Source organism: Martes martes, assembly GCF_963455335.1.
Source record: "Martes martes genome assembly, chromosome: 10".
NCBI lineage: Eukaryota > Metazoa > Chordata > Mammalia > Carnivora > Mustelidae > Martes > Martes martes.
In genome coordinates this window covers 20,501,178-20,516,560 of record NC_137898.1, presented here as the reverse complement: position 1 = coordinate 20,516,560, position 15,383 = coordinate 20,501,178, and the positions used below count along the sequence as shown (strand labels likewise).

The 15,383-nt window shown below is 54.0% G+C and overlaps 1 protein-coding gene across 2 annotated transcripts in view; it reads right to left on the bottom strand.

Annotated features, from left to right (window-relative positions):
• Window positions 1-1,218: 1,218 nt before the first annotated feature.
• The window catches only part of SYT13 (synaptotagmin 13), a gene marked incomplete at both ends in the record, with an annotated part of 41,702 nt that continues 27,537 nt past the window's right edge, over window positions 1,219-15,383 (bottom strand). Inside the window, 5 exons of one of the 2 annotated variants that reach the window (XM_080815831.1) lie at window positions 1,219-1,523; window positions 3,227-3,356; window positions 7,164-7,465; window positions 8,985-9,119; window positions 11,796-12,027. In XM_080815831.1, coding sequence (XP_080671957.1) covers window positions 1,219-1,523; window positions 3,227-3,356; window positions 7,164-7,465; window positions 8,985-9,119; window positions 11,796-12,027 — 1,104 coding nt within the window. The remainder of the gene's footprint in view (window positions 1,524-3,226; window positions 3,357-7,163; window positions 7,466-8,984; window positions 9,120-11,795; window positions 12,028-15,383) is intronic. The other variant, XM_080815832.1, reaches the window with a different exon arrangement.

The window sequence follows — 15,383 nt, the reverse complement described above, 5'->3', positions numbered from 1 at the left end:
AAGTTGCTGGTTACTTACTGATGAAAGTGGCAGGCCCTGAAAATTGAGGAAGGGAGACACATTCGCGCAAGACTTTCTTTCCTATTTCAAGTTTCCTTCTTCGGCCACTTGTAGGCAGCCAGATAGAACAGCCTAAATCAACACGTGCCTCCCGTTCCTCCTGCAGTGGCTGGAATGCTGAGAAAGATGGATCTGTCTCAGAGGGTCACTTTGGTGATGCTGGTGGGCGTGACAACAAGCGCCTTGTGACAAACCGGAGAATCCCACCCACACCTGGTCAAGGAAGACCTCCCCGAGGATAACAGAAACTGATTTTGAGTTAAAACAACAGAGTTCTTCAATAAAAAGCACAAAATCCCGTCCAAGAACAGGATCTGAAGAGCACAAAGGAAAAATATTAAGAATTAAAACGATTAAATTAAAAAGAAAACAAAACCAGAGGTCTCCCAAATTTCACACTGACAGTTGGGATGTCCAGCCTCGGAACCGGCTGCCCCAGGGTGTTGGGAGTCCTGACAAGGACCAGGGAAACCTGTTTGGAATGTTGTAGAAGGGATTTCTCCCAGCGCAGTGCTCCAACCTCTGCATCAAAACCACACGGAGCTTGGTAAAAATGCAGGTGCCGGGGTCGTGGCCAGGAATACTGATCTGGAGTGTCAGCGGGTGGGCCCGGGGAATCTGCTGGTGATTCTTCACACACTAGGGTTCGAGAACCACTGGGTGACGGCTGTGGGTCAGGGGCACAATGTCATGCTGGCCGAGATTTCATCCCACCCTTTCCCGTTCCCAATCTCTAACTCTACGCATTGATCCAGAATGCTTTATGTCCTCCACCGTTTTTGAAATGCTCGTTTTTAAAGAGCCACGTTCTCTGCACTCATTCTTCTTCACATTATGTGTTCTCTGCATCGGGCCTGAGCCCACCTGCCAAAACTGCATGTGGTCTGTATTTGACAAGTGTCTCTGCAATAACACAGAGGAGCACCGTACCTTCCTCAGTGCCACCCGAATGTCCCGTTTCCACACACCGCCCCGCCCCGCCCTGCTCATGTTTTGGAAAGACGAGTGTACTAGGAGAGGCACGGGGTCCCAGCCTTTGCAAACACATCTGTCTCCTGGGTGTCAGAATGAGGATGGGGCACAAAGAGGACGTTGCAGAGGACAGCAGGGCTGGAGGGGCGGGGCGGGGCCCGGAAGGGGAGGAGCCCGGGCCGCTGCCTAGAGATGCAGCTGGTGCCACATGGCGATCTGCCGGCGAGGGTTCTTGAGCATCTCCTCCCAGTGGCTGCGCTCAGAGCCCGAGGCATGCAGGCCCAGGCTGCAGCAGCCAAGGGCACAGCTCTGCCCCTCCTCATCCTGGCCCAGCACCTCCAGCTCCACACTGGAGGTCTGCAGCAGCTCATCGGGCAGCTCGAACATGATCATCTCGTTCCATACCGGGTTGATCTTGTGCTTGGCCCGTTTTGTCTGTTTCTTCTTCAGCTTCTGTGCCTGGTGCTTTAAGGTCACCTTGACGGAGACATCTGGGGGAAAGAGAGATGGAAAGGTGAGCCTCTGGGGTGTGGATGGTCCAGGATAATGCTCTGATTGAGGGCTGGAGAGACAGGGTCCCTGGCTAAAGATGTGCCCTGAGCCTCCCTCTCTCTGCACCCCCTCTGCCGGCACCACCCTCCTCACCGGGCCACGCATTCACTCAGCAATGATTAAATGCCCACCGTGAGGCACTAGACATGGGGTTACAGCAAAACTTCCTGCCTCCATAGAACTTAGGCTGTAGTGTGGAAAACCTACAATAGTACGACACACCAACGTGGTCACTGGGTAGCCCATGACTGGGTCAAGCTAGAACCACTACCCCCCCCCCATGAGCCCTTCCAAGGATCTTCGTGTCCCACATCAACCCAGATCCCACATAGTGCCTCCGATGTACCACAACTTGACCTTCAACTCAACCAGCAAAACAAAGCCATCCCCATGTCTTCATCCCCTTGGTTCTCCCTCCCAGCATTTTTGTTGATTATTAAGATAGAAGATCTCCTGCTGATGGGTTGAGTTCTTCTCCTTTGTTGTTTTGTAAATGTTACTGGAGCAGCCCGGCTTCATGTGGAGGGTAAGAGCAGACTGCCCGGGCCCCCGTGGGTTCTGGGCCAATAGAGCTGCTCCCCCTTGCCTCCCCGACAGTAGCACGGGTCACAGGACAAGCCTGCATGGAACCTCACTAGGCTCCGATGCCGAATTACGTTTTCATGAGTCAAGGTTCCCGAAGCTAATGGGAGAATAATTGTTCCTTGGTATTTATGGCGATAATTATCACCCCCATGCGGCTAGTTTGTTATTTCAGCAGATAGATTTGAGAGACAAAGTGTTGTGTCGTAATTGTCCTGACAGGAGCTGTAAAAAAAAAAAAAAGGAGCAGGAGGCAAAGTATTGTCTGGAGGGGATGAGGAAAGGAGGCACGGAATTCCGGCCTTCAGCTGGGGGATCTGGCGGCAAGACCAGCGCTTCTGATTTCATTTGCTCAAAATTGTTTGCTCAGAGATTCTGAACACAGTGGTAATTCTTTTTTTGCAACCTGCTATAAATACCTGGTTATTTATATCCTGCTCTGAGCACTTGGCGTGGGGTCCAGGTATCATACTGCTAACCAGAGCTGCTTTCCTGCTCTGACAAGAGAGCGTGTTTGGTCCCCAAGACTCGGGGGGTGGGTGTCTGTCTCTGCTGGGGTATCCAGAAGGAAAAACCGAGGCTCCCAGAATGTTGGAGAGAGGCTTACTTGGGTATATGGGGCAGAGACGCCCTAAGCTTCAGGCCGTCTCAGCCCATGCACCCACACACCTTCTGCCAGCGCCCACACTCAGCTGGTGTGGGGGCGGCAGCTCGACAAAGACTGAGAGGAGAGAAGAGACTGGGGTTGGGTGCGGGGCACACGGGGATGGTGAGCTGAGATGGGACGACCACCCCGCCTTCCCGACACCTGCCGGTGAGGTCAGTACACCTGGTGTGGGCAATGGGCTGAGCTAAGTTTCCTCTCTACAGCCCAGGTACTGTGCTCTGTGGCTTCCTTGGTCCAATCCTCTGCTTCCTTTGACCCATGGGTGAGACCAGTTCTCCGCACGTGCACCTGCAGGGTCGGGAGCTCCAGGTGACTCGGACCCGGGCCTGATGAAGGGACTGGCCCAGGAGTATATGGAAATGAATGTAAGGAAGAGAGGGTAGTCTCACTCACCCTTCCCCAGGAGTGCCTTGGACTGGTTAGAGTGGAGGTTCTTGGCCTTAATGAGCACAACCAGGAGGCGGTTGGCAGCCGGGAGATAGCTGATGGACAGAAGGACCTCCCCAGTTCCTGCAGACGGCTCCTGAAACAGAGAAGAAGATGAAGGAGGGGGCTTCTCTTAGGGGTGGCTTCTGACCCATCAGCTAACGCTGACGCTGGGGTCCCACTGGTCTTGTATCCAATAGGCATCCTAGGAACTCTTCACCCACCAACGCTGCTTTCTTGCAGAAGGGAGGAGGGCACAGAGGAATTATACGGAGCGTGAGCTTCAATAAGAGGTTTACATTTGCCACAAAATGCGATTTTCCAAATATCATATATTCAAACCTGACATATAAAACAGAATGAAGAGACGCCACTTAGGACGTGGCAGGAACAGAGAGTCAGGACCCCTTCTCACCCTTCGTCTTTCCCTCCCACAAGTTCTTGGGGTATTTTTATAGAACACTAGGGTGCTAGGGGACACAATTTGAGAACCACTGCATCGACTGGTCAGGCTCCGGGGGCCGCGGAGAGGTGTGATTCATTACTCTGTTTGAGAAGATAATTCCTTCCAGCCCCTGTAGGGCTGAGAGTCAATAAGGTGATGACAGATGCTGAGCGCGGCCTTGCTCAGTCAACAGAATGGCCAACCGTGTCAACAAAAAAGCTGGGCACGTGATGGTAAAAAGGGTACCAGAGGTCACTGGCAATAAGTACGCTCTGTGGGAGGGGCAGACACCTCTGCGAAGCGTCCAACACACTTCGCTTCCGTTGGTGGCTTTCCAGAGTGTCTCCACTAGAATTCCAACAAGCAATTGTTTGGAATTTCAACAAATCCACCAAGGGACAAAAATGACCCAAAGAGCCCCCCCGGACCCAGGAGGCAGATGTCCGTCACAGTCCCAAGACGGGGAAAGTGTGTACACCCTAGCCCCGGACCACAGAGGGCGGAGCAATCCTGCCTTCCATATGCTGTCTGCGCTCTAGCACGTGACTTCGCTTCCCCAGGCCTCCAGGGCCTCATCTGTAAAATGGGGATAATAATACATCCACCCAGTGAGCCTGGGGCCCACGTGAATCTCTGTGGAACTGTCTGCTCAGAAGATCACCATCGGTCATCGAAGAAGGACAATCCGCACTTTTCGAGATGATTAGGTGGGAATATTGTTTCTGGATGAATAGGAGCCAGTGTGGGCTTTGGGAGTGAGGCAGGATGAAGCTGGCCAGCCCTCTGTCCGGGTCATCCCTTTTCTCCAGGGTGGGGGGATGTCTGCAACATGACCCCAGTAACCCCAAAGATTCAACTGGCCCTAAGTAACTAGTCACATGACAAAATGATTTGGGAGCTACCAGGGACTTTTGCAAGGGCATGAATAATAGCCGTGAAGACTATTTGAACACTTACTGTGTGCTAGGTGCAATTGTGTTATCGATCCTGCTGGGCTGGGGCTCCGCAAAGCCCTTCCCCAGCATGACAGCTGACACGCAATAAATGTTTGCGAGAAAGTAGGGGGAGACATCCTCCTTAATCTTGACAATCACCCTGGCAACACTAACCTGTTCCCATTCTGAACAGAAGGTCTTGACCCTCCAGAGGGCATGTCGCTGCCTGAGGTCCCGCAGCTCAAGGAAGGGAAGCAGCAAAGCGAAGCCTTAGTGGAGGTCTGGCCTGATGCTGCAGCCCGAGAGGTTCTAACCCGGAGCTTTCCCTGATGAAGGAGCTAGGCCCAGGGACCTGTCCAGGCACCCAGAGGGATGCGCCCAGCCTCCTGGCTCCAGACCACTTCTTGGAAGTCCACGGTGGGCCTGGGCTGTAGTCACAGGAAAATCTGGCTTCCGTGTCCTGCTCCCCCGAAGCCAAGCGGGAGGATCCTGGGCGTGTCAGCCTGTGAGGGGCTCGTCCCCTTCGTGCCAGGGTGCCTAGAGCCCCAGGGGAGTCCCCCTGTCTGTACCAGACTGACAATTGTAGCAGCCCCTGCCCCTCGGCTCTGCAGCCTCACCCTGCCCACCAACTTGCTCTTGGGCTCTCAATGAATCATCCAAGATGCCCCTGGAGAGGGGGGTGCTCTACAATCCCGGGTGACGCCACTGTTTGGCCGAGTGTCTTCTGGCGAGAACCGGGGCACAGACGGCCCCTGGGTTAACCCATTCTGGCCTACAGGAGAGAGGCTTCAGGGCTGTGGCCACAGAGGGCTCCATCCACCTTGTTCACCTCAGCCCACAACCCCAAGCTGGGGCCAGGGCCACCCCCTTGAATGACTGCTGTGCCCCCAGATCCTGGCACAGGGCCTGGCACATACTGGAAACTGGGCAAGGTGTTCCCAGGATGAAGGGATGCGTTTTGCTCTCCTAGGGGGAGTGACAGCAGGTCTGAGCCTTCTGGCTGGAAGTCCCCGAAGCCCTGGGGAGGCCCTCCCCGTCCAGAGAAAGCTGGTTTGGCAGCTGAATGAACCACAAGTGTCTGTTCCTCTTCCTAGCCCCCACTCCCCCACCCCGGGGCTGTGATTCCCCTTGGGTCCCAAATCGCACACTCATTAGGGAGACTGCGGCAGATCAGCCTGGCTCCAGCGGAGAGTGGCTAATTTTTATCAAGTGTCTGTGGCGGGGAAAGAAAGAAAAATAAGGTGAGGAAGAGATGATAGCCTAAAGAGGGGCCAGCGGGGAGTGAAAGTGTCCGTCAGGAGAGGTCCCCGCGGAGGAGGCCTCGTAGGCGGTGACCAGAGGGCAGCACAGGACTGAGAGCCAGACCCAGCTGGCCGGAAGGCGGAGCTGGCGGTGTCCCAGCTGGGTGACCCCAGGCCACACCCCTGTAAATAAGTCACAGTGTTGTTCCTGCCTAGCTGCTCTAGGAAAGGACTGAAGTAAAATTCTAAGCACAGCAACAGAGGAACAGAGAGTAAGTACTCAAAAATGAATGCCCTTTGTAGTACTTTTATTGCTCGAGCATAGCAGTCAGCAAACGTTTTCTGTAGAGGGCCGGGGAGTAAATACGTGGGGTTTCATAGGCTATGCAGTCCCCCCGTAAGGCACCGATCCACTGGTTGAGACCGGTCCCCGGAAGGCTCCTGCTAGGCTGCACTGTGGCAGACCCTTGAAGGAGGCCTGGATCCTAAATGATCCTAAATGATCCTGATTTAGGCCTTGATGGGCTAAATAACCACATACCATCCTACAGCCTTGACCTCTCTGACCCCTCACTGCCGGGCCTATGAGGAATACCAGTTTGTTCTCCAAGAAACCCCTCCCTGAACAGCTCAGCCTCTGGGCAGACCCTTCTCTCCCTCTCTCAGCTCCTGCAGCAGCAGAGAGGTGCGGGGAACCAGGGCTAGGGGCCCCAGGAGAACACTGGGCTCTAGGGTTGCCCCCAGCTCAGTCCGTCCTTCAAAGCCCAGCACAAACACCACTTCCCACCATGCCTTCTAGAACTCTCCATCAGAGCACTTCGGGTAGGTGTCTTAGGAGTCAACCTAGGATTCATCTTAGGATTCATCACTTGTCTGCTCCAATTTATCTCTCGGGTCTGTATGTTCTAGGGATAAAGGCGTCCTATGTGGCGTCTCCCCAGCAGTGCCTGGCACTTAGTAGGGACACAGGGCGTGTACATGAATTCAGATGGGGTATTACTATCAGCATTAGAATCCACACACTCATAACACACTCATAACACATTTTCCACAATGGCAAGCAAGCTAGAAGCAAAACCAGACGCCGGGAATTCCACAGCCTGGGCTGTGGGTCTGCTGCAGCCCTCTACCCCGTCCACGGCTCTCATCTTCCTTGCACGCATATACACACATGCACGCACACCGGGAAGGTTTGTGAAGCTTGCTGTGTGAGCGCCCGCCCAGTCCCATCACCCCAAGCTCCACCAACGGGTTTCACCTTTCCTGGAAAGACATTACCCTACCTTAACTGAAGTCTTCAGCTCACCCCACTGGGCGGCCCCCAGAGGCCCAGACTCCCCATCCAGGCCCAGGCAGAGCTCCCCAAGCACACTGTGGCGGGAGAAGCGGTCGCAGGTCCGCAAGGTCAGGCGCAGCGTGGCTGTGGGGAGCTCCTCCTCCGCCAGGGGGAGCACCAGGCCTTCCTCCCAGGTGGTGTGCAGCTGCCGCTTCTTCAGCGCCGTCTGGGCCTCCACTGTGCCGGTCCTGTTGGCGACGCTGCCTTGGACGTAGCAGTCACAGCCTCCGTCGTGGCCGCTGGTCACAGCTGCAGCCAAGGAGACAGCAACACAGTCATGGCACTTCGCAAGAACTAGGGGAGAGGGGGCGGCTCATGCTGGTTTGCAGTGGCCGCGTCCAGCTTCACGGTCATGGCCCCAGGAGCACAGGAGCCCCCAGGCTGACCACCGTGGCTTTGCGGAATCGCCCTAGAAACGAGCTCCACCGAGGTAGCCCGTGTCAGCTCGTGCTGGTTCCCGGGAGAACAAGGATGGGATAGGGTCCTTCCCAGAGCCCTCCCCACCTCATGACCCCGAGGTGTCCCCAAGATGCCAAGACCCACGAACGGTGATGACCTCTGTGCTCCAAACCTGTTCTTGTTTGTTCTGTAACTTCAGTATTTACCACACAACCATTTGTGACACACTTCGCTTGGCCGCTACCTCTGTTGTTCTCTCATTCTGCTGAACTCTGGTGTTTTTAATGCTTCCCAAGGTGGGCTTATTCCAGAAACTTGTACCCCTGGTGCTTTTATGGCTGGCTACTCAATGATCACCTGAGAAAGGGTAGCTGACCTTTCCCAAAGAGAAGGTGAGGGACTGAGGCCATGTATCCAGCTAGAACTCTCCACCAGACTCTAAGGGCACCGGGTTTTTAGTCCTGGCTTTAGCACCAATAGCGGGAGTGATCTCAGACAAGTCACCCGAGGTTGCTAGACCTCAGTTACCTAATCTGTTAAATGGGACTATTGCGAAAACCAAATGTACTCAAGGATATGAAAAGGCTGAAAAATCTTGAAAGAGAATAATAAAGAAAAACACCCCCTAAAAACATAACATTTAATACAGAAGTGTAATTTCTCCTGCTCACAGCTCCCAGCTCCCAGGAGCCACAGAATGTACTATTGTTAGCCCCAATTCTTTTGCAAAGCCTCAGCTTTGTTTCCTGATGGCAAAGTGAACTGCTGGGGTTGGAACACCAGGGACATCCTGACCCCCTTGGAAAGACCACCCGGTTCCTGGATTACAGAAACTTTGCTGCCCATTCAGAACACCCTTCATATCCAGCACAAAGCTCCATACAATGTCAAAGGCACCTGTGACAGAGAGAGCTAGCTAGTCACCCAAACCCCCTTTCCTCTTTCTGCTGAGCACCCGCTGAGCCACACTTCCCAGGCTCCTTGGCAGTCAGTGACCATGAGTTCCGGGAGTGAGCTGGAATGATACACGGTCTATGCAGGTCATAGCTTTTAAGGGGGAGGCTGCGCTCTCTCCTCCTTCTCCCTCTCTTTCCACCTGCTAGATACAGATGACAAGGAGGCCTGAGAGGACTGAGAGGCCCCTGATGGAAGGAGCCTGGCCTCTGAATCACCACTTGGAGTAAAGATGTTTGCTGACCAGGATTCTCCACTTTGGATGTTCTATGGGAGGAGGGGAAAACCCCACACATTTCCGGGTCTGTTGGTTACAGAGTGCTCCCTCTGCCGCAGATGCTCCCATCCCTCCCGCCCAGCTCCTCCAGGGCAGACGGGCTCATGGAAGCCCATGGAGGTCAAATAAAAGTAATACCTTCCAGACGAGTCACGAACAGTTCTGCCTTCTGCCGGTCATAGTCCACACGGTAGTGGAGTTTGGGGGCTTGGTTCCAACTGGCGGCCTTCTCCGGGTTCCAGGTTTCCATGACACACACATCTTCAACCACACCTGTTAAGAGAGGGAAGGTCGTCACTGCTACCTATGTTAAGGTTCCGTTTTCCAGATCACAGCTTTCCCATCTGCCACGTACACCATGAATGCAAACCAAACGCTCCATAGCTGGGGTTCCAAATCGTGGTGGCCACGCCAGGGTGACACCGGTGGTCCCAGGATGACATTCTGAAGGTCTGTCACCACCCAGTGGGCAAGACACAGCCTTTGGTGTCACACCTGTGTTGCCCTGTAATAGTTATGTGACCCTGGACTTCTCAGTTTCCTCATCTTTACCATGGGAGTGATCATAGTTCCTCCTTCCTTGCATGAAATGAAATAAAGTGGGGAAAGTACTTGGCCCAGGACTCAGTCCCTGGTGAACTTTCGAGAAGGGAAACTGTCAGAGCGTGTGTGGTCCAGGCACCCTGCTTCAGGCAAACCAAGCTCAGGTCTCCAGCTCTGCCTCTCCTGGAGTCTCATCCTTGCTCCCCAGGTGTTCACGGACAGAGATCAATGTGAGAGAAATGAGTCAGGGGCAAGGTCAGGGGTTGTGGACGTGACTTCAGTGCAGGTGCAGTAAATGCTTGTGGAACGAATGAATGACCGCAGCTTCATTTCAGATGTTCCTAAACCCACCAAGATTGTTCACTTGGCCTCCCTTGCCCAGGAGCCAAACATCTGGAAGACTGCCATCACTCAAACACACTCCAAGAATTAGAGGTTCCAGCAGCTGTAGCAGACGCCACTTGAGGCAGATAGGAATTTTAAAAATTTTGATTTTCAGAACAAATTTAGAGAGTAGCTACTTGAAGGACCATTGAAGTTCCCAAATGGCTCGTTATGAGGTTCGTGCAAGTGGTGAACAATTCCCCTGATGTCTACATCAGGAACAGATTGGCCGGGCTGTGAGCAACGCGTAAAGTGAGACCAACACACACACAGGACCCATGTGGCTTCCGAAGGCGCCACACAGAGGAACACAGCAGGGTCAGGGAAAGGAAGGGCCTGCCTGGCACCCAGAGCTCTCTGCTCTCAGACGACCTTAGCCTTCAATTTCAAAACCAAACCAAAACCAGAACAAAGCCAGCACCACTTGGAAATATGGAATGGATTCGGCTTCTAGAAGCAGGATGCTGAGCCCCACGGGGGGCTGGGGATCATCATGGGTGGGAGTAGGACATGTTCAGCATCCTGGAGACAATATCCAATTGATCTGGCATCCCCCTCTGGGGCACACCCATGCCTGTGGTCAATATTTGCTGAAGAGTTAATTCCTGATAGCTTTCTGTAGGGCTGGTGTTTGGTTTCTGGGGGGAGAAAGAAAAAGAGGAATGATGACAAAGAGAAGATGAGCTAATGCTCTGAATTTTTCAAAGTTCCAGACTCTGACATCCTCTCCTGTCCTTTCTGGTGGAAAGCATCCAATCCTGGCTTCATCTGGGCTTTGAAAAATTAGGACTCCGACCATCCACCCTCAAGGCTCCTCATGCAAGCTCTTCCCCACCCTCCAAGTGTAAGCTCTTGAGTCCTCAATGGGTCTGTTTTCATCTATTTAAAATGTAGGTCTCTCGGGGTGCCTGGGTGGCTCAGTCTGTTAAGCATCTGCCTTCGGCTCAGATCATGATCTCAGGGCCCTGGGATCGAGCCCCGAATCGGGCTCTCTGCTCAGCAGGGAGTCTTCTTCTTCCTCTTCCTCTGCCCCTCCCCCTGCTCATGTTTTTTTTTCTCTCTCTCTCAAATAAATAAATTTTTAAAAATCTTTAAAATAAAAATAAAATGTAGGCTGGAGGCTAAAAGTGGAGCAGCTTCGTTCATGCCACAGGCACTATGTGAATTTGTTCTTGAAGAAATGCCGGACTAATCACTGTGGTCCTGGGTGGGTTTTGGAGGGGGCGCTGTCCACCGGCCAGCATGGGATACAGTTGGACCCAGGCCAGAAGATGCATAAAAATTGGGGTCCACACCAGAACCAGTTCACTGATTCCTCTTCCGCCATCTCCGTCTCCAACCACACAAACAAAATCCCCAAACCGCACAACCACCATTCTCCCGGCTGTATTTCTTGCCTCCTTATGAAAGCCTGTGTGCTCCTTTGGTTTAGGGATGGTGTCTGCTTTGCACACCTGCCCCAGTGCCCAGCATAGCACCGTACCCCTGAAGGTGTTACATCTTGAAGTCCACACTGATGAGAAGGAGAAGAGGAGCACCATAGTAACAGTGTGTTGTGATTATGTCCTTTGTGCCACTCCCTGGGCTGAACACTTTACATGCATTATTTTTTACACTTCACGACAGGCCTACGGGGCAGATGAAAGTACAGTCCCATTTTATGTATGAGGAAACTGAGGCCCAGAGAGGTTAGCAACATGACCAAGGCCACCCAAAGAATACATGGGAGGGCAGAGAATTGAACCCATGACTCTGAAAGCCTGTGATCTAATCACTAATCAGGACTCCTCTACACGACTTGAAAAGGACTCTTCATTGCCCAGTGTGGAAGCTGGAGGCCCTGGAGGGAGGCACTGTAGCAATATATCTGGAGGATATATTGCCTGGGGCCCACCTGCTGGCCCAGCGTCAAAAGCTATGGACTGACGCTGGGGCTGGCTATGCCCAGCATCTACAGGGACGCCGCTAGCCCCGCCCCCCGGAGCGCCGCCTGGCGGGGAACCAAGGGCGGGAGACCCCTACCGTTCTGAGGAAGGATGAACAGCTCCTCCGTGACCTGCCTCTTGAGGCGACTGTCCTTCGGGGCCTGGGGGCTGGCAGGGACAGCAGACTCCTCCGTGGTCCTCAGAGTGTAGTCTGCATAGTTGATGACCTCCGGGGCTGTGACAGCTGGTCTGGGTCCGTAGATGTCTGGGAACTTGAGGAGGGCTCGGGGCTGCACAGGCTCCGTGGACTTTTTAACATTGAACTGCGAACACACATCACTCTGCTTAGTCCGGGAGAAGACCTCCCGCCTGCATGCCACCCAGAGAAAGGAGATGCCATGACCTGATCTGTCACGAGGGGCAGAGTGAGGCCTGTGGTCCCTTTCTGCTCCAAGGCGAGCCACCCCAGAAGCCGAATGTCACCTCCAAACCCACCAGAATCCATGACATCATGAGCGGTGGCAGAGCGTGGTGAGATTTGGGCCCTGTTCAGCCATCCCTCCTTCCACTGACCCTTGTCCTCTGCTGAGCCCCCAGGGGTTATCCCCCGGGGCTACTTGTCTCTGGTCGCTTCCCGCTCCCTCTTCCACCCAGTGGCTCAGAAGTGCCAGGGGTCCCACCACACTTTGAACAAAATCCAAACTTCCAGCAGTGACATTGAAGCACTTGCCCCACCCAGCCCCACTCATCTTTCTGATGTCCCAGAATCCTCCCTCTGCACCCCTCCAGCCACTGACCTCCCTGCTTCTCAGATAGGCTGAACTCTTTCTGGGTCTGATTTCCTGGCCCCAACCCGTCATTGCTGGGAAACCACCCCCTCCCCACCTGCTGTGAATTAAGTCCCTCCACCATGCCTGTCCCCTCCCTTTCCCCAAGTCATGCTCTTGGCTGGATAGCCTTGAGCTCACCCTATATTGTTGTTGTCATAGGTTGGTCTGTTTGTGGCCAATCCTGTGTGAGCCCCGTAAGCCCAGGGATCATGTCTTGTCTTGCTCCTTCTGTGTCCCCAGTGCCCACAGTGCCTGCTCACAGGGAGTATGTAATACAAAACTCTGGCTAGGGCTGCCATGTTTAGTTGCATAGTTTGTGCACTGCACAAAGGAGCCTAGATGAGGGGCAATGGGGGTCAAAATGCAGTCTGTGCACCACTTGTCCAGCTGTGTGCCCTGAGGTGGGAGCTTAGTCCCCCTGGAGGAAAGGGCATCTTTTCCTTTACACAAAGGCCCTCGTGCTTGTGAAGCTTGAAGTCTGCAGGGCTGCCTCACACAGACAAGTGGAATCTTCTATCCCTCCCTTAGGGACTGAGATATCTTCTACCAGAAGGATTCAGGCTTATATACCAGGCAGCAATATCAGAGGTCTGCCCAGTCCCTGGAAAATCAGGGACTGAGGGCCGGACCTGGATCTCAACATCCTGGCTGGGTACCCCAAAATGTAGCCCTCAAGTTGGGGCAGGTACGGAGCCATGGCAGCATCACCCAAGAAGCCTCCTGCCCCCTGCGCTGGCCCTCCTGTCTCTCCCCTCTCTGTGGCTGCTGGAGGGGCCAGTCAGGGGTCAAGGCTGCTCTCTCCAGTGACAGGACCAGGGGCTGGGGTGTGGGGCCTGGGGGAGGGCTGGGGTAAGGCAGTCCTGCAGGGGGTCAGCGCTTACAAGTTCACACACACTATTTCAAAGTGTGTGTTCACAGTGTTTGCACACTCTGCATTCCACTACCCTGGGACAAATCCTGGACGTTCTGCCTTCACTGACACTCTGTTCTGGACCATTCTCGAGGGAGGCTAGACCTGGGGACAAGGGATTCATAGCTGTCCTCACCGACTGGATAACAGATGAGGAGAGCACCAGGGCTCCCAGGGGCCAGAGGCAGGAGCTGGTGTCTCCTGGCCACCATGCAGGTCACGGTGGTCCTTTTTCTCCCAATTCCCTAAGGGACTTAGAGGGGAAAAGACACTTTATTCCTCTCTCGGAAACACTGCCCAGTGGACGATAGTACAACCAAACGAGGGCACCACGATCCCGATCGCTGCCAGGTGTGCCTGCCACGGTCAGGCTCGAAAAGCGTTTCTGACTTCAGTGGAACAAAGCTGTCAACGAGCAGACAGTGGGGGTGGTGGCAGGATTATACCTAGACCAGCCTGGCCGCAGAGCCTCCTGTCACTGTGACCCCAGATCCCCTCCCCGCCTTCAAGTCTTTGCCAGGCCCAACACCCACCCATCAGAAACGTGTGTCGCCGTTACACGTCGTGACGAGTCCCCCACAGAGAGACCCGTATGATCTGCAAAATCGGGTCCCCCCTTGCACCCTCACCCCATTGACCGTGTCACTGGGCATCAAGGGACCTGGCTCCTGGTGCTGACGCGACTTCCAGAGCCGAGCAGCTCTTGGAAGGTGATCTCACCTCTCTGAGGTGTCCCCTCAAAGGACAGGTGATTTTAAGGCTGGTGCCACTCCTACATTCTGACCTCCAAGGACGTAGGAGACACAGCTCTTTATGTGCAGGTACAGGTGATCTGGGGAGTTGGTCACTCACTGGAGAGTAAATAACAGGTGTATTTGGCCTTTGGGGACAGCAGTTCCAGAAGCGGGGGCGACAGGCAGTCTGGGTAGGTGGCGGTGGAGGGGAGAGGGTGGGAGCGGACGGTGCATGCACAGGGCAAGCAGGGGTCTGGGAGGCCAGGGAGGGCATCAGGGAGGAGCCAGGGCATGAGCTAGACTTGAAGGAGGGGCGGATTGGAAAGCAGGGCGGCGAGTGGAGAGGGGACAGGGTTGGGGGGGAGGCTGCGCTCCTGACTTGAGCAACAACTGATGTCCCCACATCTTTTTATCCTCCACAAAGTGGCGCCCACCTCCAACATTTCATCCAAGTCTGGGTTATCCTTATTATACTATTGTACAACAAGGAAACAGGCTTGAGGACGTTCAACGTCACATCATTGACAAGTGGTATATAGTTCAGCCTCCAGATATTTTGACACCGAATGTACGTCACTTCCACTGCCCTGCAGCTGCTTCTCAAAAAAAAAAAAAAAAAAGTCCATGTCTGTCTTGGACGCTGGATGCTGAGTGGCGAAGCTCCTGCTGCTCTCTCCCGTTCCTCAGTGCAAAGGCACTCGGCTTCCCATGGCCGCTGGGCACCCAGCCCCCTCTTGGAGCCACCCTGTCGTCACTTGTTGGGTCCAGAACTAAGCTTGTTTGGCTGGTTTGGGGGATACTTTTGTAGTTTCATATTTGATTTCATCCCAGTTCAATAACTTCAGAAGAGGGTTATGTTGATGGATTTCCAGCTGGATCAAATTTGGCTCATTCTGCATTTTTCATGGGAAAATAATCATTGGGCTCAGTTCTGAGCGAGATTCGCTCTGCGTTGCCTCAAGTCTCTGCAAGGACTGGGTCGGCCTTCCTCCCTACTCACTGGGTCTTCATTTGTGTGCCTCTGACGAGCTCAGGAGCCTGTGATAAAAGCTTAAAATGCAGCCCCAGGGCACAAAGTTGGGGTTTTCTTGGGTGTCCACCAAGATCCATCCTCTCTATGCTGCCTTTCCTCCAGATCACCAGGTTTTCTGAGTCCCACCGCAGGCCCAGCAGTGGGGTGGCAGAGGGGGGGACCTGTTTAGCCTAATCCT